This window comes from Heloderma suspectum, chromosome 17 (genome assembly GCF_057233095.1).
Source record: "Heloderma suspectum isolate Gila_16-S chromosome 17, 16-S_ref, whole genome shotgun sequence".
NCBI lineage: Eukaryota > Metazoa > Chordata > Lepidosauria > Squamata > Helodermatidae > Heloderma > Heloderma suspectum.
The window spans coordinates 13,551,238-13,574,431 of record NC_139474.1 but is presented as its reverse complement, the minus strand read 5'-3'; the positions used below and the strand labels follow the sequence as shown (position 1 = coordinate 13,574,431).

The following is a 23,194-nucleotide window of genomic DNA, read 5'->3' as shown; positions in this document are numbered from 1 at the left end:
GTGGTGGAGCCCAGTGCCAAACGGTGGCTCAGGAGGAGAAGCTCGACACAAAATGGCAGCCCTGGGGGTGGAGCCAATGAACAATGGCGAGCCAATGAACAATGGCGAGCCAATGATTGGGGTTGCCCAGTGTTTACACATTTAAATCTGAGTGACTGCAGATCAGGTGTTCTAACGGATGAATCTTGGGGTGGCAGTCAGAGAAGTCAAGGAGAGTAATTGTGCCGCTGCTAGTGTTGATGGGAAATTATCCACTGTTCTATGAGTCAACCAGTTGCGGTTAAAATCGGTCCTTTTGCAGCAGATCCTTCCTTCCTGGACTTTTACCACAAGAACTGGGAGAGAGAAGGCTTTGCCGAACAACTTCAAGCCATCAAGTAGCGGATGCTATTTGCGTTCCCCCTTAGTTTCGCCGTCTTAGTCTACGTAAATATTTATGTAGACTAAAACAACCAAAAATAGGGAACACAAATGGCGGCGGCCGTAGCCGCCGCCATTTGCGTACGCGTTTTTTTTTTTAACCCAGACGTGATAGGCTATGTAAGTCTTTACGTAGCCTATCATGGCTGAATACAGGGATGCAAACGACGGCGGCTATGGCCGCCGCCGTTTGCGTCCCTGCTAGCCAGTGGCTGGGTGTCCGGCTGCTGGCAGAGCCGGCTGGCGGCTCCGCAGAATCCCCGTGGAGCAGAGCCGGCTGGCCAGTATTCTGGGGGGGAGGTGCGGAGGGCCTCCCCACCCAGCGAGGATTCCGGGGGGAGGGACGGAGCGCCTCCCCCCCCAGCGGAACCCGGCGGAGCCAGGTAAGGGGGGTTTCGTACATCCCTACTTTTACCAAGACAAGGCTTTCTGGGCAAGGCTATATTGCAGCCTTGTGAATAGACATGTTTTCCTGTGGCGAATCCAAACCATGTACAAGGTGACCAGGAAGAAATATTTTATAAAAAGTTGGCGTGGTGTTTGTTTGTTGTTAAGCACAAATGAGTAACATAGATAGTGGAGAGGGACAGGAAACACTGCCATGGCTAGGACCTATTGTGGCTTAACTTACAAAGTAACTATATCATGTCTATGTTGTGCAATGCACCTGGTGTACCACAACCGGACGTGCTAAAATAACCTAGAGCTGAGCAAAAACGCCCTCCCCAAATTCTCCACCATAGTCACTGGTGGTGAAATGTGTGGGTGGCAGGCTGGGAGCGGCGGGGCGGGGTCAGCCAGGGCAGAAGAGCTTCTTTCTTTATTTCTAAGGTTTTGGTTTTTTGTTGCTGCTGCAGCAATGGCGGGAACAGTATAGCTTGTGTGATGGCACCATTTTGTATTCCCACAATGCCCCAGAGGTAGCGTCATTCCAGGAAATCACGGGGGGAAACAAGGCCCCCTCGCCATACGCACATTTTACAAATAATGTTTTGTGAATAATATTTCCAAAATGGAAATATTAGTGGTGGGGGGAGGGGCTCCAAAAAGAAAATTCTCCACGCATTTTGCCAGAAAATGGCTTCTGAGACGTTTTGGCCCAGCTCTACGTTACAGCAGTAGTCATCTGCCGCTAGTGGGCGACGTGTGCGGCTCTGTCCGCCGCTCCCCACATGAGAATTGCAACTGATTTTGCAAGAGCCAAAGGCACGAACCTCGGGAGACAGGCCTGCATTCCATCTCTCTGAATTCCACTGCGGTTTCATATTTCTCCTTTGCTTCCTGTCCCCAAACATTTGTGTAATTGCGCTGTGGCGTTGCGGAACGGCCCCGTCATTTTTCCAGGATGGGACAATCCTCTGGAATTTTCCTATTTCTACCCCATGAGTGACTAAGGACTTTTACCACATACCCAGCCCTCACCTATGGTCCTGGATTTATTTTATTTACGAAATAATTTAAAAACAAAGCAAAGCAAATGAAAAACCCTGTGTAGTCCTCTCATTCTCATGATATCAGGACAAAGCGGCTCATCAAAGGGTACGCCCCACTGGAGTTCCGTAGGTCAGCAACTATCAACCCTAGGCCTAAAATCTGGCTCTCTGAGGGATACTAATACATAGTCCAGTCAAAAACACAGCTTACAAGCATGCCTGTTATAGTTTATTGATGTATACTACGTTGAACCCCCTGCCATAACATATTGTCTGAAGAACTCATTGTGAATTGGGGGGGGGGGGGGATAGCTGTTCATTCTGGTGTAAGCTTTCTAGAAAGGTGTCAGCTTTCAACAACATGGTGTCTAATATCAAGCTTCTGGAAGCTCGATTTCAGTAATCTGAAGAGTGTTTTATACAGGTGCAGAGAATTAACTACCCACTGTCCCGTTAAAAATAACCCAGACTCCAGAATCCCCCCTCCTGCAGGCCTGTGTTCGGAGCCCTACCAGAGAGCTGCATATAACCTTGTCAATGAACCTGTTATATTAGTGGTTTAGGTTCAACCGACAACAGATGGTGTCAGTAGTGGGATTCGAACCCATGGAGAGGTGCCAGCATTTAAATCCTTTGCCTTGGAAACCTTAAGCCTTATCGCAGAGATGTTTGAACAGGGCAGGGGGAGGGGGTATTATATTTAATGGCAAGAGAAAGGCAGTCTCTACACGCTCAGAAATCCTGTATTTTTTTTATCATTTCTGGGCCATGATAGTGAAAACTGGTTTTCAGGTTGATCTTTTCAAAGCCCCTCTCTGTCCCATTTGTGCTATGCGTGCATGTCATTCATGCAGGACTAAAGAACAATCCAGCAGCATCGATACAATGGGGTCACCACCTTTAATTTGTTTAATTGGTATATTAACCAACTAAAGCTTTAATTGATTAATCAAGTCCAGGGCCAATTTTAATCAGTGGCATCATATTTAGCTGCCAGCTCTGGGCACCCTTGTTTATTTATCTTTTGTGAAGCTGTTTTGGTTCTGGCATGTGACGGTAATTGGGAAACACTGTACATTCCAAACAGCTAAGTCTGCAATCCTATGTCAAGGGCTCCTTGGAGGCCTCTCTCAGTCTAATCCAGTAGCCAAGTCCAGACACAGACAAAGGGATTCTTTTCAAAGCTTTATTCCTCTTTTACAACTTAACAACTCTACTGTTAGCAACTAGATATGAGCAGCAGAGTACCTATGCCCTAAGTTGGAACAATTGGTTCCCGTTTGAAAGGGAATCACTGGCAGACCCTGAACTTAAGGGCTAGGGAGAGTCCCTCCCCTTTTCCCTTGGAGCCTCTGGGCGCAGCCGTTGTTTGCGCGCCAACCGGGCACTACGCCTCCTTTCTGCGCCCTCCATTTTGCGCCACTCTCTGCGTCGGCGACGCACGTCCATCAAGTCTGCTTCCCGCGCTCTGTCACTCCCAGGACTGCTATCTAAGCTAGGAATGCCGGTGGGAGGAATCTCCGTCAGCTGTTGGCCCTGGGAAAGAGGAGTGCACTCCTCTCCCAGGAGCGACTCCTCTTCCTCAGAATCAGAACTACTCTGGGATTCTATGGGCTCAGTGTCCACCCTGACATCCTACAAACATTTGTTGTTGTTCAGTCATGTCCGACTCTTCGTGACCCTATGTAAATCCCACTGAATTCAACAGGGCTTTCTTCTGCTTAGACACGGACAGCAGGAGCGGGAGCCAGTAACTCCCAGCAGCCCCAGCCAGCATGGGTAATGGTCAAGGATGATGGGAGTTGAAGTCCCACAACATTTGGAGGCCTACTGCTTCCCCGCCCCTGATAAAAAGAGGATTGCTCTGTAATTCAGTTTATTCACAGCATTTATGCTTACATTTTCCCGACTCAGTTGCGTCCTATAATTCCCCAGTATATATTCTCCAGTACATTTTATCCAGATAGCTCATTCTCTTCCTGTTATGGAGCTGACTGTGCTTGTACTTGGAGGGCTGGAGAGGGGCGGGGGGAAGCTGTTTACAGCTGGCATTCTCTCCCTGCCCCTCCTGCCAAGACAGAAAACTCATTCAGTCCTTTGACCAGTGGGACCAACGGTTCTGTGCCTCGCCCCTCCACCCATGGGATTTTGGGCATGCGTGTCTGCATGTGTGTGCAGGACTGGGGAAAAAAGCTGTGGAAGGACTGAGTTGGTTGCAGCTGGGTGGAGGGTGGGATCTGCGAAGTACAGCAAACACAGCGTTTAAATCCCGAGCCAGATTTAGAGGTAGGCAAGCCCAGGTAACTAGAGGGCACTGGGAAGGGAGCGTGCAAGCAGCAAGCATGGTTTTCCAAAGCGTATCTTGGATCACCATGGCTGACAGAAGGCCAATCTCACTTGCGGTTTGATCAGGGTGGATCAAACACTCTGGGCCTCTCCGGATCAGCCCTACCGCTAGGTAGAGTGGGGCAGCTGCCTCAGGCAACTGGTTTGGGGTGTCCTGTTAGTTATTTAGGTGACGGTAGCGGTCTTCTTACAGCCAGGGAAGGGGAGAGGCACTTGCGGGATATTCTGCCTCAGGCTCCCAAATAACTTGGCCAGCCTTGGGTACTTCAGATCATGAGGCCAAAAGCAAGAAACTAGTCTAGGGTTAACCCTATACATGGGCCTCTCCATTATTTTATAAACCTCAATCGCTTCCTGCCCCCATCCTGACTTAGATGTCTTTCTCCCCTTGAACTAAAAAGCCTCAGCAGACCAAAACAAGACCACCTGGGGCAGGGCGAATGCAGCCGAAAAGCCTCACTCAGAAGCACCGTTTGTGGACTTTTTTGGTCTCTTCCCTGGCTTTGAGGGGAAAGATCTGTTGCCAGTCAGGCCTGGCCCAAGACACTTTTCTGCTTGAGGCAAAGAACGAGATGATGCCTCCTCCCATTCCGTGGGCAAAAGCCAACTGGACTAGCAGACGGATCTTCCTTCAAGTCTGGCAATGCAGTAGCATCCTACACCATCCCACAGCTTAGGGGGTACAGGCCTCTATGGTGCGCAGCCCTCTCCTCCAGCACTTAGCTGCCACCTCTCAGCACCTCCCGCCTGAGGTCACTGCCTCACTCCACTTAATGGTAGGGCCGGCCTTTCTGCCAGTCCTGAAAAGTTATTGCAGGTAAATAAAATGGAGTAACTCCCCTTCTCCCTCCGCTCCACTATCAACAGGTACACACAGGTAGAAAATCTGAGGGTGTACAGAGGAGGGAAGGGTGATACCCAGTGCCATCCACCCCTACCCCCATTTCGCAACCCTTAAATCAAAATCAAAATGTGGTAGCGCATTTATCCAGTCAATGCGGGGGTAACTGAAGTCACCCATTATTACAATACTTCCTTGTTTGGAGGCCTCCCTGATTTTGTTTTCCATCTCAAGGTCACTCTGAGCATTCTGGTCTGGGGGACGATAGCATCTTCCTAGCACTAAATTAGTTATATGTAAGCAAAAACATATGGCAGGTTCATATAGCCTTTTGCCTTAAATAAGCTCAGTTACACTAATTTTTAAACTTCTTAAATCCCCCCCCCCCTATGTTAGACTATCAGAAAACTTTTCCAACTTTCCGACTTCTTGCTCAAGCCACCTTTTAAACAACATTCTGGTTAATATTTGGTTTTGCATTCAGTGGTCCTCTTTCACATTTTTAATAAGCTTATGTAGTTCAATAGCATTGCTTTTTTGTTTAAATACACAGACCAATAATAATTATTAACATGCCCACTTTTGCCATCATTAAAACCACAATTGGGTGCAAAGCCAAATGTAGCAATCCATTTTCTTTTGGATCCCAGCTGGTTAAAACATCCCACCAAGAATGATGGCAAACAGCTTCTATCAGTGCCCCTCCCTCTCCCTGGATTATTTTTCTTCTTCGTTATTGATGACTAACATGGAATCCTTAAACTTCTGTGTTATGTGATACGTTTGACGTTCCAAATATTTATATTTGGTTATCCATTTACAAGTTCATTTTTCTAAATGAAAATCCTGTATATCAAATTTTCCTTGTGGCTGCATAATATATAATGCTTTCCCCACACAATCTATAACCACTTTTTTCGACCTATGGTGAAACTATAATCTCTTTTACTCACCCTTATAGTTAAACTCTTGCATGATGTTTGCAGACAAAAGCAATTCTGATTAACTCTAAACAATTCTGTACTTACAGTGTCTTTTACAGTAAACTTGAAAAATTATGCAGTTTGTTCATCTCAGGCAAACTGTAACATATAAACCAATTATACTGTTTTTGACACTTATCTAGATGGAATACATGTGTATCATTAGCTGAAGAATATTGATGTAAAGGTAACATAGCTGAGAACTATTTGACAAAGGCAATCCCATATGAGAAAATGAGAAAACATTTTCTTTTTGCAATACCTTAATATGCTCTATAAAAAGGTAAAAGGTAAAGGTGTCCCCAACCAGTTGTGTCCGACTCTAGGGTGCGGTGCTCATCCCCGTTTCTAAGCCGAAGAGCCAGCGCTGTCCGAAGACGCTTCCGTGGCCATGTGACAGGCATGACTGAACACCGAGGTGCACGGAACGCTGTTACCTTTCCCGCCGAGGCGGTACCTATTTATCTACTTGCAATTTCTTGCGTTCGAACTGCTAGGTTGGCAGGAGCTGGGACTGAAGACGGGAGCTCACTCCGTCACGCAGCACTCGGGTCTCGAACTGCTGTCCTGCCGACCTTCCAGTCAGCAGTTCAGCGTCTTAACCACTAAGCCACCGTGGCCCCAATATGCTCTATACACACTTGTAATTCAGACTTTTCCTGATCCCATATAGAACAAATTATATGTCCTTGGTTTCTTAAATGAGTTTCTTTTTCCTGTTCATACCTTGTTACTACCATCATATGACACTCAGGGTGCAAGGTAATGCAGCATTAACTAATTGAGCCTCCAAACTAACCATTATTCCTTGCAGTTGAGTACACTGAACGAAAATGGCCTCCTGAAATTCTCCACACTATTTCATTCATTCATTCATTCATTCATGCACAATGTTTATATACTGCTCCAAGATAAAAGAATAAAACTCCATATTAAAAAGTATTTAAAAACAAAAAATAGAATACTGATTAAAAAAACCATGGCTGTTCTGTCAAGGAAGGCTTCCTGAAATAAAGCTGTTTTCAGGAGGTGCTGGAAACAACACAGTGTTGGAGCCTGCCTGACCTCCAGAGGCAGGGAGTTCCACAGGAAGGGGGCCACCACACTGAAGGCTCTTTTCCTGGTGGACTCCAGTTGGGGCAGAGGTCCATCTGGAACCACCAGGAGCACGCCCTCTGATGACCTCAGTGACTGGGCAGATCGGTAAAGAAGGAGGCGCTCTCTCAGGTATCCTGGCCCCAAGTTGTTTAGGTCTTTATACACTAGTACAAAACCTTAAGCCTGGCCTGGCAGTGAATGTGCAGCCAGTGCAGTTTCCTCAGCAAAGGAAGATGGTGAAATTCTCTTGGGGAGGTGGGTCATGGGGAATTCTCTAAAAGGAGCACCTTCCTTCTAGGGTTGCTATTATTTGTTTGTTTGTTTGTTTATTTATTTCATTTCTATACTGCCCAATAGCTGAAGCTCTCTGGGCGGTCCATAAAATTAAAAACACAAAGTACAGCATAAAACAATATAAAATATGAAAGCTGAAAACCACAATATAACAGTACAACCAGAGTAAAGCCTAGCAGCAATGCAGAGATTTAAAATGCAGATTTAAAACATAACTGTGGATCTCTTTCATCAGCAGAGGGTTGGACTACATGACCTTTTGCGGACCCTTATCACTAGGATTCTAAGAAATTACAGCTCAGTTAATACTGAACTCTGTTGTTAGTTCACTGGGGGATGAAGGGAAACAATGGGCTAAGACAGGCTAGGGGGGGAAATCCCCATTTGACAAGTGCTTAATTCCTTGATAATATGCTAGATAAAATTATGTGATATCATACCAGCGGAGGCTTTTACAAAGTCTTAATGCAGTACAGGTAGGGGAACTGCTGGGCTGGATGGGGACCTCCAGCAGGTCGAGTTAAGCAGGAAGTTCCCCATCCCTCCGTTATGGTCCGGACTTGATGTGTAGTCTGTGGGAATGAGATTATGCACTTACATTTTTGGCTTTGCACATATTCCCAATTTCTGCTTATGGCACGTTGTAACTAGTCTGGATCAGGGTAGATTGATAGCGGTGGCTTTGTATAATCTTTGGGGCCTGCATGCTTCTTGGGTTAGCCTTCAACCCCTGTCAAGTATTGTCTCCTCTGACTGGCAGCGACACTCCAGGTTTCTCCAGGCAGGGAAAGGTTGCCAGAGACAGAACCTGGGAGTTTTGCTAGCAAGGCACATTCTGTAGCTACCGTTTGTTAAGGCGCCTCCCATGATTTTGAACAGTGATATCATGATGATCAAAAAGGTGGGTTGAGATGTGCCAGGTGTGTCCCAAGATCCTCTGCAATTCTTGAGTTCTGCTGAACCTGGGTTGGGGTCCAACACCCCCTCGGTGACATTGTGAGAGATTTGGGGCTGCGCACGTCCGAGATTGCACAGCAGCGCCACATGGGACAGTGACATGCCTTAACCTCACTCCTCGGAGAGATCAGGGGAGAAAGATGGAGGGGAAGTGAGAATAAAAAAGAACAGGAGGGTTACATTTAGAATTTGGGGGAAAGAGGAGCAATGGGCCAACACAAAAGCCTTACAGAGGCAGAAAATCCTGTCTGGCAACATCTGTCAATGACACATGTTAAGACTGTATATCACTGCCAAATTAAGCCAGCGCAGAAGCGGGCATTTATTCCCCAGTTCCAAGAAGTGGCAAGTCATATTGTCAGCATTGTTTCCCCGGCATCACCAAATAAAATTGCAAACTCATCTCAAAAGCCTACCTTTTCCCCACTTTGGCTCAAATCCCACATGCTGTGCAAGTATGTAGAGCACAGAGAAGAAGAAGAAGGAAAAGGAGGTTCGTTTCAACTCTCTTTTGGGAGAAGGATGGTGCATCCTTCGGGGGGTGGCAATGTCCAATGTTTTATGCTTTGACACCCTTTCTCCTTTGTTACATCTTCGAGAGGCAGCCACCTCTAGGGCGGAACCAGTGCTAAGCCAAAAGTTCTTCTCAATTTAGGGATGTATGAGAAATTCGTTTCCGCTCATTTCGACCAGAATTTAGCCAGTTCGCACCTCCCAGAACCAAACAGAGACTCAAATGCAATCTGCAGTCTCAGCCCACACATTTCCAAGCATGCAATTTTCAGAATAAAAATGATGCATTTGAAAGCTGTGTACCTTTGAAAAATACACACCAATGGGAGAGAAAAATGCGTACATTTCAAAAATGCATGCAATTGGTGCATACATTTGGGGGAATGCAAACAAAAGTATGTACGCATTTTCATGCAAAAATCCACAAAGCTCACAATTTCATATGGGCACGGGTCAGAGCGAGGTGGGAGGTGGAATTTGGAGAATATCGATGAGCTTGAGTTTTGCTGATTTGCACATCCCTGCTTCTCATATGAGTGGTTTGGGACAAACATTTTGCAGGGTGGTGAGGTGAAAGGAGACCTGCCTCCCTTGCGAGTTTGGGGGGCAGGGTGGTGAAATTTGGAGTGGGGAAAACTCACTATCATGCCATTACATGCCAGTCCGAGTGGTGAAAGTGGGGATTTTGAATATGTTCCTTTAACTCAGGTATGTGGAATCATTGTCTGCCAAGAGATGCATTCCCCCAGGGGTAAATGTGTGTGTGTGTGTGCGTGTGCGTGTGCATGTGTGGAACATGACAATTGTGAGCAGGGCCAGAACCAGAACTCTCTCCCAGGAGAAATGCGATTACCTCCCACCATGAGTATTTTTAAACCTAAGTAAACAGCCTTTTTATTTACACATCTGTTTTTCCTCCTGACATGTTTGTTTTTGTAGTTCTCTGATAGATTTTTATTGTCAGGTTTCAGCTGGTTTATTGCATTGTATCACCAATTGTTGTTTCATTGGTATTTATATTCTCAAGTTAGGGAGCAATCCTATTGACGGATTATATAGCATATGTAGACGGCCATATAGCATATGTCGGTTTCCAGGAACTGACCTCAGAGCCTGTGCTCCGAGGTCGGTTCCTGGAGAACCGACCTTCCCCCGCTCCTGCGCTGCCTCACAGGCAGGTCGGAACGACTCCGCACCTGGAAGAGGAGCGCAGGGTGGCTAAAATGGGGCATTCCGGGGGGCATTCCGGGGCAGGAAAGGCGGAAATGCTTCCTTGACACATCCTGTGTGTCATCCGGCAGCTGCTCCGCCTTCCTGCGGCTAGACAGCCAAAATCAGCCATCTAGCCGCAAATGCAGGGCAGCGGAAGCGCGGTGGGGACGATCCCCTCCGTGCTTCTCCTGCCCTGCATTGGATAGGCAGTCGCCTCCGAGTTTGGAGGCAGCCGCCTATCCCCACAGGATTGTGCCCTAAGCTGCTCATCACTGCTGTTCTGGAGGAAAGACAGGTTCTAAGAACTGTGACTAAACAAATTAGTTTACAACCATTAAAATGAACAGATTTTATTATGGAGTCAGCTTCTGCCACAAACAGTCCATCAGCTTTTAAAGGTGCCACACAATGCTCTGTTTTTGATTCTACTGTTTTGCTGAAACAGATTTAACACAACTGCTCCTCTCCTACATCCCGGGAGGTAATCGCTATCAGAAGCCAACTCAAGTAAAAAACTGGTCCGGCAAAGTTTTCTTCTTTTGTTTGCTGTTGATTTGACCCTGGAATTGTAACTAGTGATGTCGGAGGAATCTTGGGGGGGCAGGTGAAGCTCAACAAGCTCCCCGTGGTTCGGCCCCCTAGACTTCGGTCCATTTTCTGTGAACTGGGCCGACTCCATCTGCATCGAGTCGGGCCAGTTCATGGATTTTCTGTATTTTTAAAAAAGTTGCACGAATAGAGATGTGCGCAAATCGCAAGTGCAATTTGCACAAATCGCAAGTACAATTTGCACAAATCTCTCTTTGCGCAAATAAAAAAGAATCCAGAAAAAGTTCCTGGATTCTGGAGAAAAGACATGGCCACCCTATACCGGGGGACCAGATTCAGCCAGGCCCCATCCCTGAACTGCTTTGGCTTCACCCCTCACCTTCGTGCCCTGGAAATATTTTTGAAATCAAGAGTCGACAACCCTACTCATCACGTGAGCGCTGATGGGATAAGCCATACATTCCCAAAGCGATACCTGGATGCAGCTCGTGAGCACTATTCTCTGACATGCTGGGGGGTGGCGTGAAGCGTTGTCACCTTTTGCTCTGATCCTGGTCATCAATATGTCAAAAATTCAGAGCCTCTCCTCCTCGGGCTGTGTGGGCAAGACTCCCTGGGGGTTCAGGCAGAGTCATAATTAATTGGCGTTCCTTTGCTGGTGACGTCACGTCCTTCTTTTCCAGATAGCTCACTGACTCCCCCTTGGCTTTACTTTGGGTATTGTGGGCGGTGGGGGAATACCATCCCAACAGGCTGAGCATCACTCATGGGGGACCTTGCAGGTGATGCTGTAAATCCACCTCACGTGCCTTAGTCTCATCCGCCAATGGAAGTTTCTCCAGGGGCGGGGGCAGAGAGATATGACGCTCCCATCTGTTCCTGTTCACCGGAAGCCTATTATACGCCCTCGACAGTGGCATGGAGCTAAACTGGCCCAGCACACTTGAGTCGAAGAAGGAATTCGCATACGAATGAGTGAGAGAGGTATTTGTGTGTGGGCACCCAAACAGGCTGGGCCTGCATTGCTGTATGCGTTCCCAGGATCCCAGCTCCTCTGAATGTGTTGGGGCCCTGCTTGGAGACAAGGAAATAGTTTCCCGGGCGCCTTTCTGGTGTTAGTTATTACAAGCTACCATGGAAGGAAGGAAGATGCATTTTAATAAAACAACTTTTGCTGTTGCCTGCAGGCTTGCTGCACATGGCCGTGCCTGAGGGGTGGGGAACCTCTTTCCATCCAAAGTCCATTTCAGAGGAGTTCTCGGGGGCCGCATTCCAGTGGTGGGCAGGGCCAAAGGAAAAAGCGGCAGGGCCAAAATAGCAAAATTACCAGCCTATTTTAGCTTGAAGCTCTTTCTGTAACTAAACTTTAGGAGAACCATTTAAATCTTTTAGAATAAGGGGGGAAACACACAAGAGACAGGAATGATCAGAGTGAAGGGGGTTGGAGCCAGGGTAAGGCTTTCTGGGGAGCCATACATGAGCCGGACAAAGGAGGGAAATGGGGTGCCAGCTGGTGTGTTTTTGCTTGTTTGTTGCCAGTTTTGGGACAGGAGCCATGTGGCTTCCTCTCTCTTCACAAGAAAAGTATCATAAAGACAAGCATGCCTCTGAGCATGCACAGAATGCCTTTTGCTTCCCAGTACGGTGGCCACTTATTCATCACCAGAAAAGAGGAAATGCATACTCCCAGCCCCCACTGAAGAGGCCGAAAGCCGGTGTGGATTTGCACGAAATGTGCAAGGGCTAATTTATCTGTGTATAGGGGCAAATGTATGAATCATTGCCAGATTTTAAAGAGAAATACAATACATCTCACCATTGTGGGGAAGACAACATTCAGGTGACCTGTGGATGGGCAACTCCAATTCTGCTGCTTCTCTCCTTTCTGATGGTTCTTTAACTGGATGGTCCTTCAAAAGAGGACACCTTCAAACAGAGGACTGCCCTTCTGTAAATTAGAACCCACAGCCACCCTACTCACCATCACTTCTGAGATTTAGTAACACGGGTTCTACATCATAGACTATGATTTTCAGAAAGGTGTTTGCTCCAGCGCCTCTTTTAAGTAAGCCTGCCAGATTTAATTGTCTTAATTGACAGTTTAATTAACTAAATCAGAGGGGTGGATTGTTAAGAGCACATGTTAAAAATGATTATCCTGGAGTAAAAGGGAATGAAAACAATAACACAGTGCCTTCCTGTCTGAAAATGTTCAATAGGTTTTGTTATTAAATGGTTACAGGGCCAGTTCCAAACTTGCACACGCCTGCAAAGCTTCCTCTGGTACTTTGCACTCCTTTCCCCAAATGTACGAATTTTCCAAATGTATATATTGTGTGCATTTTAAAAATGCATGCATTTTTCTCCCATGGATTAAAGCGTGTTTGTATGCATTTTTCAAGCATACGCATGTTTTCATGCACTTTTGTCAAACCTCGGCATTTTTCAGAGGCTTTTGTTGTTGTTCTGTGAATCGCAAATCACATCGCATGCTTGGAAATATATGGTCTTTGACCTCAGATTGCATTCAAGTCCAGGTTAGGTTCTGGGACATGCAATGATATAAAGCCACTCCTGTTAATGTACCCTAATCCAGGCTAGTTACAGTGTGCCACGAGCAGAAACAACTGGGAACATATCCAAAGCCAAGAACATAAGAGCCAGTGTGGTGTAGTGGTTTGAGTCTTAGAATAGGCCTCGGGAGACTCGGGTTCTAGTCCCCACTTGGTCATGAAGCTCACTGGATGACCTTGGCCCAGTCACTGACTTTCAGCCTAACCTACCTCACAGGGCTGTTGTGAGGATAAAATGGAGAGGAGGAAGATCATGTATACTGACTCGGGTTCCTTGGAGGAAAAAAGGCAGGATACACGTAAATGTAATAATGAAAAAAATAATTTCTGTTCAAATTTATTTATTTATTTATTTATTTATTGCATTTATACCCCGCCTTTCTCCCTCTCGCAAGGAACTCAAGGCGGCGTACATTATCCTCCTCCTCACCGTTGTATCCTCACAACAACAACCCTGTGAGGTAGGTTGGGCTGAGAGTCTGTGACTGGCCCAAAGTCACCCAGTGAGCTTCCATGGCCAAGTGGGGACTAGAACCCGGATCTCCCGGCTCCCAGTCCGTCACTCTCGCCACTACACTACACTGTCAAAAACAAACTGAAACGAATTTCTCACACATCCCTACCTACAGCTACTGAATCTCAAAAGATTCATTAAATTCATAATTTGGTTATAAAACAGGAGCTGAATCTGTGAAAAATCTTGAGCGATGGTTCCACTCATAAAAAATTAACCACAGATGTTCTGATGGATAATTTCCCCCGCTAAAGAACTTTAAAAAAAAGAAGAATCTTTGGCGCAGTATTATGCATTTCTCTATAATTACCCCAAACACTTACGTGGCGTGTTCCGGTGTTGTAAAACCTGTCCCAATTTTTTTCTTGGCACCTGTGACATTTTAGAGTCAAAACATCTAATTTCTCTGCAGGACAGAGGGGTGTGTGTGTGTGTGTGGGGGGTGCCTTTCTGTACACCGAAGAATCTTTCTGGTAATTCTTGTCTGGCCACATGTTTTGCATTCCATTGCTATCACTCTGTGGGCCCAAGAAACAAAACATACTTTATTATTACTATTATTGTTGTTAAATAATTTCCCAACGCTTTCAGACCATTGGGACATCTAGTCTGAGATTGTCAGAATCAGGGGTATTGAACCTCTTTCAATTTGAGGGCCAAATCCAATTTTAGAAAAAGTCTCAGGGGGCGCATTCCCATGGTGGGTGTGGCTAAGGGCAAAAGGGGAGGGATGAAAGAAAAAAGAGGCAGGCCAAAAATACACACACAAAAAACTTACACAAAAGCCAGGCAACCACGTGACAATCAGTAGTTGGGGGAAAGGGGGTGGGGTCAGACTATCTGGATTTTCCCCCACCCCCCTGGACCTGAGGTTCTGCATCTCTGATTTAGAGGAAACTCTGCAACATGGGCTTATTTTTTGTGGGTGGGGGGAGTGGGTTGAGAAAAGAAAAATCTCAGATATTTTCTCAGGATAACATCTGAGAGATTTCAGCCCAGCTCTGCTGGCAACGAACGGATCTGGAATAATGATGGCATTTCTTGATTACTCAACTGTTGACACATTCAGATCCCCACTTTTGCATGCACAGAATGGGGAAAGGGCACACATCCATCATTTTATCCGATCCAATCCGATCCTGTGTATTGATTTACACACCGCCCTCCAGCCATTTGTTTTGGGGGATTTCCCTCCATACGTTTCTCTCCTGAAGTATTTTATTCCATTTCTGCAAAACTTGGAATTCCCCCCAAACCTTCTGATACCCCCCGCTTGCGTGGGGCCAATGCCATTTTGGCTACATAACCGTTGCCACTCTAAGCCTGTACACTGGAAGCGGAATGAATGACTGAGGCATCGCTGAATGTTCAGTGCTGAAACGTGTTTGTTTTTTTTTTAAAAAATAGAGGGCTCGGAACCTATAACTTGCTGCAAAACGAGTTATACCTCCATCATGTTTACCTACCCTGCAAAGATGGGGTGGGGGGAGTTTTCCACACCCATCCTTTTCACCCTTCTCCCAGTCCTCGGTGATTTGTCATGCCCTAAAATGACACATCTGTGCTGTAGCTTTCTCCTGCTCTCATCTTCTGAGCTCATAATCTCTTTCCAAAACCAGGATGACAATCGGGTTTCAATCTGGTTTAAAGCGGCTGTTTCAGCCATTGGAAAAATGTGATCAGCCCCCTTAGAAGTATCCATCACTGGCTCTCAAATGCTTCTCTGGGGCGCTGTGGAAGAGGCCTCAGAAGAGAGCCTTGAACTTGCCCATCCACAGTTAGCAGTACCCAGGCAGCAGAGGGAAGGGGCAGACACACAGGCCACCCTTCTAGTTATAGGACAGTAATCATCTCCAAATTTACACACGCTAGCTTGTGCAAACTGCTGTGCTTTGGGGGCGGTGTGTTTTTGCCTTGTTTCTTTGTTTTTGGCCCTGCTTAAGCGGCCCCACTACCCGATCCTTTGGATTGTCCTCCTGCCAGTCTGTGTAGATGAGGGGTAGGAACCTCTTCCATCCCAACAGACAAATTCATCTGTGGAGAAACTCTCGAGGGCCGCATTCCAGGTGTGGGCGGGGCCAAAGGCAAAAGGGGGTGTGGGCAAGCTACAAAAGAAACCAGCATATTGTAGCTTGAAACTCTATCAGTAGGCTTTAGGAGAAGCATTAGAACCTTTGAGAATAGGGAAAACATCTGCACAAAAGCCAGGAAACCACCAAACCATTGGCAGTCTGGGGAAACGGAGTGGGGGCAGGGGATGTAGCCATCTTGAGAACCTCCAAAGGTCGGATTGGGACCCCAGCAGGGCGGATTTGTCCCCAGGGCCGGAGGTTCCCCACCCCTGGTGTAGACAATACAGGTCGAGATGGGCAAATAGTCTTGGTATAAGGCAGTGTTCCTTTTGAGGTGGTGGGGACACAGCTTGGCCTTGGACACTCTAAAAGCAAACCCGTTCGCGGAACAGAGCGAATCCTCTCATTTTAACTGGGAAAGACATTTGGGAAGAACAGCGCACACAGGATCGAGGTGACGGAAGGGCATCTACGTCAGCTAGATGCTCAGCTGCATATTTTTCCCATCAGAAGTACAGTTCGTCCCAAACGTGGAGTTGTTGGTTTTGTTAAAAGTCTGCATTTTTTTAAAAATCGGCATGAACATCTGCATGCATTTTTGTGTGCATTTCGGCTATTGGGCAGTATAGAAATCAATCAATCAATCAGTCAATCAATCAATCAATCTCTGGGACATGGAACAAAGAAATGAATAAGACTAAGTCTTCTTCCTCGTCGATATGTTCCGAAGCTGTGTCTGGCTCGAATGAGGCTTGCTGGAACATCCTGTTTGCTTGCCCTAGAAAATAAGATTATTTTTTCCCCATTCGTGTACCAATGTGAGCGGTGACCAGGCATGTTTTTCTGCAAGCTGCGACCGAACGCGTCACCCAATGGAATACATTTTCCTGGAGGGCCTCCACTTCTTAACTCAGTGTTAACTGTTAACTTCTTAACTTAACTTTTAACTCAGTTCCAGACTTGGGCTGAGCATCCAAAACACAACCTCCCCTCTTGTTTGCTTTTGCTGGTCTACACACACACACAAACACAGCCTGCCCTGATTTGCCCTCCCTCTCCCCCTTTTCTTGGTTGGAATCTGAAGCTCTCAAAATCAAAGTTTGTTTGTGGAATCCAGGGATGGGCCTGGATGTACAACTTTGCTGCGGTCGGCAACCAGGAAAGCAACGGCTCTCACCAGGAATGATGGCCTCAGGGGTGAGGCGGGGGGAGAGAAGGCGTGGGCGGTGTCTGTCCAACTGTGGAAAGAGAAACCAAACACCAGCGAGCTCTTAGCTAATGGAGCACTGATCCTTCTGATCCCCCCCCCTTTCCCCCCAATTCTGGCTACCTTGAGCTATATAAAAAGCCCTGCATTTCTCCCATATTGCCATTTTTCCTTGCAAGCAGCCACCTCTGGGGTAAGTGGCGATTCTCCTTTGGAAGGGGGCACTGTGTCAGGGTGTGTGTGTGCATGTGCGTGTGTGGGTGTGCGCAAAGGCCAAGTTTCCCGTTGCCACAGGATGCACATGCAGGCGAAGTTAAAAGTACCTTGAGAGTCTGTGAATCATTACGCCGATATAAAAAAAACCCAGATGCATTAATTGGTTGAATGCACACAGTTGGGTTTGTTGCAAAAACCTCAGCAAACGCATTCGTTTGAGATATTTGGGAAAAGTGTGAGATGGTCCACCATTTGATCAATAAGGCTGCAGTCCTAACCCCCGACTTGCTTGGGAGCATGTCCTCATAAACTCAAAGAGACTTCCTTCTCAGTCCAAAAGATGCATCGAATCTAACATTCTATTCTCAACAGTAGCTAGCCAGATGTCTCTGGAAGTCCGCAAACCAGGGCAGGAAAATGATGACCATCCCTGGTTTGTTTAGGGGTTGTTGTTTTTGTCCTAGCACCAAGGTCTGGTTCTAAGAGGTAGACTGCATCTGAAAATGGGTGTTCCATTTAATAGCATGGGTACCAGCTGTTCTCTACGAATGTGGCAAATAGGGAAGGGTGAATCTGTCCATTTCGGATTCTCTCTGTTTCTCACTTTTCCCAATCTTACGTTTGTTCTGTCTGGTCTCTGCATCATTTTCCCCATTTTTGTTTTTAAAGTCAGCTCAAAAACCCATGTGCGTGTGCATTTCTCCTAATTTCTCCTTTTTTGTATGCCACTTTGCCTAATGTTATGCATCTTTGCAATTTCCCCTAGCATCATGCATTTTTGTATGTTTATTTTCACTAATATACTGAAGGAGGAATACGTTTCGGTTCGTGTGTTGGTCCACGACACGCTCAGAAGTGCGAATTGGGTAGGTTTGTGCTAAAGTGCAAAGCAAATAGATTTCTCTGCACCGCTAGTGGCAAATCCTTTTAAAAAGCCCTCTAAGCAATGGGCTGTCACTGCATTTTACCAGCTGGGTTGTTCCATCAGGTCCTCTGAGAGACCAGCTTGCATTTGGCACTTTTCAACTGTCACCGAACCAGCAGCCATTCCATCAGACTACCTGAACTGTTTCCATGCCAGGTGGTTGTGATAAGCACTGTGCGTTTAAGAACTGGAGGTGCCTAAGGTGTTTTTTTTCCTCCTCCCTTCTCCTCCATCTTTCCTCTTGTGCCATATTTTTTAGAATTGAATGCCTGAGGGCAGGATCGGTCTTACTGCTCTGTGAACTGCTCTGGGCAACTTTTTGGTGTGGAAAAAGGCTTTAAGAACTGGAGATGCATGACCTTGCTTCCCCCCGCCCCCGCCTCCCTCCTCCCCCATTTTTTCTGATGTGCCATCTCTTTTAGAATTGTATGCCTGAGGGCAGGGTCAGCCTTACTAATGATGCTTGTAAGCTGCTTCGGGAACCTTTTCTTTAAAATATATATATACATCTTGGCACTATATTTATTATTGATGGATTGCATTTGTATCCTGCCTTTTTTCCTCCAAGGAACTCAAAATCCTCCTCTCCCTTTTATCCTCACAACAACAACCCTGTGAGGTAGGTTGAACTGAGAGTCTGTGACTGGCCCAAAGTCACCCAGTGAGCTTCCATGGCCAAGTGGAGCGTAGAACCCAGATCTCCCAACTCTCAGTCCAACCCTCTAGCTACTACACCACCCTGGCTCTATTTACACCTTCCTTCCTCTCTCGCTACCATTGGAATCACCTTTCCTCTCTCTTTTCTGTTCACAGTGCCCGTCCGACACAGCAGGGATCTCCCATCATCTGTCCCACGAAAACCCACCCCGTCCTCGGTCTGACAGTCCCAGTGAGGAAGGAGAGCACCCCCCCCCTCCACTCCATAGCAACATGGCCAGCGGAGAACTGACAGAGCTGGAGACGGCCATCGAGAAAATTGTCTACATCTTCTTCACGTATGCGGCCCGCGAGGGGAAGAAGGGCACGCTGACCACCGGCGAGTTCAAGGAGCTTGTGACCTTACAGCTCCCCAACCTCATGAAGGTAGGCATAGAATATGGGGACGAGGGCAAGCAGGAGCCCGGGGAAGGAGGAAAAGCCTTTTTGAAAGGACCGATACAGATGCGACACTGGAGATGTGTTTGGATCACCAACAGTGCTTCCAAACAAGGCTTTTTGTGTGTGCCCTGCCTCAAATATCGGGTTTGGGGTGGTGGTGTGTGCAGATCCAGATCATCACCTCTCCCACATATAGCCCACCTGTATAGCCCACGTATAGCCCCCACTGATTCTTCCATCTTTTTTCTAACCGGGGGGGGCGGGAACGTTAAGGAGGGAAAGACAGAAATAGCCACGCAATACATCTTGATCAGTAGCACTAGAAGCCATCTGTCTGGAAGCATCCCTAGCTCCTAAAAGCAAATGAGCAAACCCTAAATTTCCCATGTTGAAGGCTTCCACATTTGAAGAAAGCAGTGATGACGAGGGGGGGGGGGTGTTTAATCCTGCCCTCTCCCTTGTTTTCAAAATCTCCTCAGTCTCTTTGATGGAGAAGCTGCTCCGTTGGGGAAAATAGAGGTACCTCTCTTTTCTTCCACCACTCCAGAAGGATTAATAGCAATGGCGGGCAACTTAACTCAGGAAAATGGCACCATATAAAGGGTGAATTCCCCCACTCTCCTGGTGCAGTTCTAAAATCCATTTTTTGAAAGAGTCACACACACACATCATGGACCTCCCATAATGAGCCTGTTTCAATCCGCCCATGGTGCTTGATGTTGTGTTAATATTGCTTCAGGATTTGGTTTGGTTTTAAAATATTGCGTGCAATTTCTATTGGTTTTCATACTGCAACATTTTGTCCTATTATCACCGCTTCTGCACGGTGGTGCCCACGACTTTGGATGCTGAAGTTATTGATATCAGATTAAAACCTTTTTATTTGTCCAGGCATTTTAAAATAATAGATTCCTACTTTTAGTGGGGTGGAATGGTTCTCGTGCCTCTCAAATTTGGGCTGAACAGTGGGGTAAAAATACCGTAAATAAAGCAATAAAATGTGGGCGGATTCACAAGCACTGCGGCCATTCTTTTCACTCGAGCCTACAACCACTTCAGACTGCAGACCGGGAAGGTCACGTGAATGAATGCTCCTCCATGCCCAAACACCCCTACAAATGCCCCACGCATAGAAAATTAACCAGTCAAGACAAAAACGAGGCTAGAACCCTTCTCCCTGACACCCTACTTGTCTATGTGGAGGGAATTGCTCATTCTTACATAGGCGCTTTCACCCATGCCTGCCGACACCCCCCCCCCCTGCAGTGTGAAGTGGTACAGTCCGGAAGCAGGTTTACGATTTGATCTGTTGCTGGCGAGAATCTGGACCACATGCAATGCTATGCACAGGGTTACACAAACAGCAATCTCTGTGATGACCACATCTTGCAACAGCAAATTCCAGAAGTTAATTATGCACTGCATGAACACATGCTCCCTTTTGTATGCTCCAAGCTTACCCTTGTCAATCATTTTTACTGGGGCAGCTGAGTTGTGCGATGATTTCATTTCATTTCATTTATTTATTTATTTTAGCACATTTCCACCCAATCACTAATGTTCTCTCGATGATGACGAGAGAAGGAGGAAACGGAATCCTCCTTCTTCCTGTTCTCTCCACGTCATTCATCCTATATACCATCATTCCTCCAACCCCTAGATGTGTTGGATCCAGCTGTCTGGGGATGATGGGAGTTGTAGTCCATCTAATATAGCAAACATAGTTCTCCAGGTTTGTAGCCAAAAGACACCCAACACACGCACGCACGCACGCACGCACGCACGCACAAGAGGGAAGGTTTGCAGAAGTACCAAAAACTTAGAATCATAGAATAGTCGGGTTGGAAGGGGCGTATAAGACCACAAATTGCTCTGAAGCAGGAGGAAGATGACACCAGTGGGGGCTGGTGGCTCTGATTTCGGCAGGGCTGTAAATCCACTCTGGGCTTCAGACAGAACCAGCCAGAACTCTAAAAGAGCTATCCAAGGTGCTGAAACCTTAGAGTTCTGGCTGGGTCTGACTGAAACCCAGAGTGGATTCACAGCCCCGCCAAAATCAGAGCCACAAGCCTCCACTGGGTAACACCGTCCCCCCCCCCCGGGGGGGGATTTCCAGGTGCCATTTTTGACACCACAGAACCCCTCCATGGACTGCACTCTGTAGGGCACCCCACATTCCATGGGGCACCAGAAAAAAGAAAAAACACTGGTGGCAAACTGCTAAGGAAAACTAAAGCGTCCAAATCTCACTTGTTTTCAAGCAAGATACGGCCATTTTAGGCTTCCATAATGGATGCTAATTGCTATGGAAGCTTAATACAGCCAAAACTTACTAGAAAACCATCAGGACTTGGATGCTTTAGGCTTCCTTAGCGACAAATGAGTGAGGCAGAGGCAAAAACATCAATTTTCAGCAATGGCGGGTAGTGTGGGCCACACCAGGGGGCAGCAAGGGCCGCATTTTGCCCAGCCCTGCTCTGAAGCATAAAAGAACAGCCTTGTTGGAGGAAACGAAAGGGCTTAACATAAGAACATTACGTTCTCTCAAAACCCAGAATTCTGTTTCTAACAGCTGGCAGCCAGCCCACCAAAACAGCAGCCTGCTTCTGTTGTTTGCCCCTTGCAGATGATCTCTAGAGATAGATTGCTCCTGTGCCTGGAGGTTCAATTGTAGCAATCTCCCACCACTCCTCTCTGACTTTTCCTTTCCCCTTTGCAGGATGTGGGGGATCTAGATGAGAAGATGAGGAGCTTGGATGTGAACAACGACGAGGAATTGAAATTTGGAGAGTACTGGAGGCTTATCGGCGAGCTGGCCAAGGAAATCAAGAGAGAGAAAGTGGGGAAGAAGAAGTGAGAGGCATGTGTGAGTGTAGCGGGGGGGGGTGCATGTGTGTGAAACAGACAAGGGGGACCAGCAAATCTTGACCATTACTATTTGGAGTGTGTGTACGTGTGAGGTAGGTACAAGGATATATAAATCTATCTGGCAGCAGGTTGCAACTTCCAAATAAAGCCTTTCCTCCGAGTTGGTGTTGCTCATTCCTTGCTTGACAGGCAGGACAGAAGTGATGGGATGCCAGAGCCAGGACTTAGGCAGCTGCTGGGGGGAGTCGGGGAATATTGCGCTTGCCTCCATCCTGAGCAGGAAGCTGTCAGAAGTCTTTCCTGCTTGGGTAAGTGGTCACTGTGCAGCCCCAAAACCACTTGTTACCCTGGGAACGCTCCAATTGGCAGTGCTGGTGGGTGACTAGATGGGGCAACAGCAGACAAATCTATGGGCTCCCAGTTTAAGGCCCAACCGATATGCAACCTGACTAACTTGTTCTCTGCTTTTCATTTTCATTGCCCCAAATCGAAGTGAGGTGGCACAGCTGGAGAGGGGATGTTGGTTCTGGGCCATGCAGTATTTTGTTGGCCCAAACAGCCGAAACCTGACTTCCCGAAGCAGAGGCACGAAACTCAGTAAAACCTTTCACTGCAGTTATGCCAATAATGAGCTACGCGCCGTCACAGCCCCAATAAAGATCCACAGGTAACATTACAACATAGTTCTGTGACCAGAATCAGTTCATGAGCATCTCAACAAAAGAGGCCCAGTCAGCCCTGGGTTCAGCACACCAAATAAATCCAAACGAGTTTACAGTTCCAGCGAAAACTGGAAGCTTTCCAGGTTCCAAAAACTTTGCATCCAGCAAAGTCTGCTGCCCCTTGCTCCTGTTTAGATGCAGGGGGGTGGCTGCTAAAGATCACTCTTGGACATTTGATCCTGGCAGGGAAGCCTGGCTCGTAGACAGCTGCTGCACCTCACCGGCTGCCTCTGGACTGCCCTCTTTAGTTGAGCTTAGGGCTCACCCCTGGACTCTGCTGTTCTGCAGACTTCCCTGGACGAGAAGCAGGGCCTCCGTCAAGGCCCAGTCTCCCAGCTCTGGAAAACAGGCCG

The 23,194-nt window shown here is 47.0% G+C and overlaps 1 protein-coding gene across 1 annotated transcript; it reads left to right on the top strand.

Annotated features, from left to right (window-relative positions):
- The first annotated feature begins 16,962 nt into the window (after positions 1–16,962).
- Positions 16,963–22,282, top strand: S100A13 (S100 calcium binding protein A13). The gene is made up of 3 exons (XM_084824778.1): positions 16,963–17,205; positions 18,967–19,236; positions 21,971–22,282. The coding sequence occupies exons 2-3, from the start codon at positions 19,084–19,086 to the stop codon at positions 22,106–22,108; spliced, it is 291 nt and encodes a 96-aa protein (XP_084680904.1). The 5' UTR covers positions 16,963–17,205; positions 18,967–19,083; the 3' UTR covers positions 22,109–22,282.
- Positions 22,283–23,194: the final 912 nt, after the last annotated feature.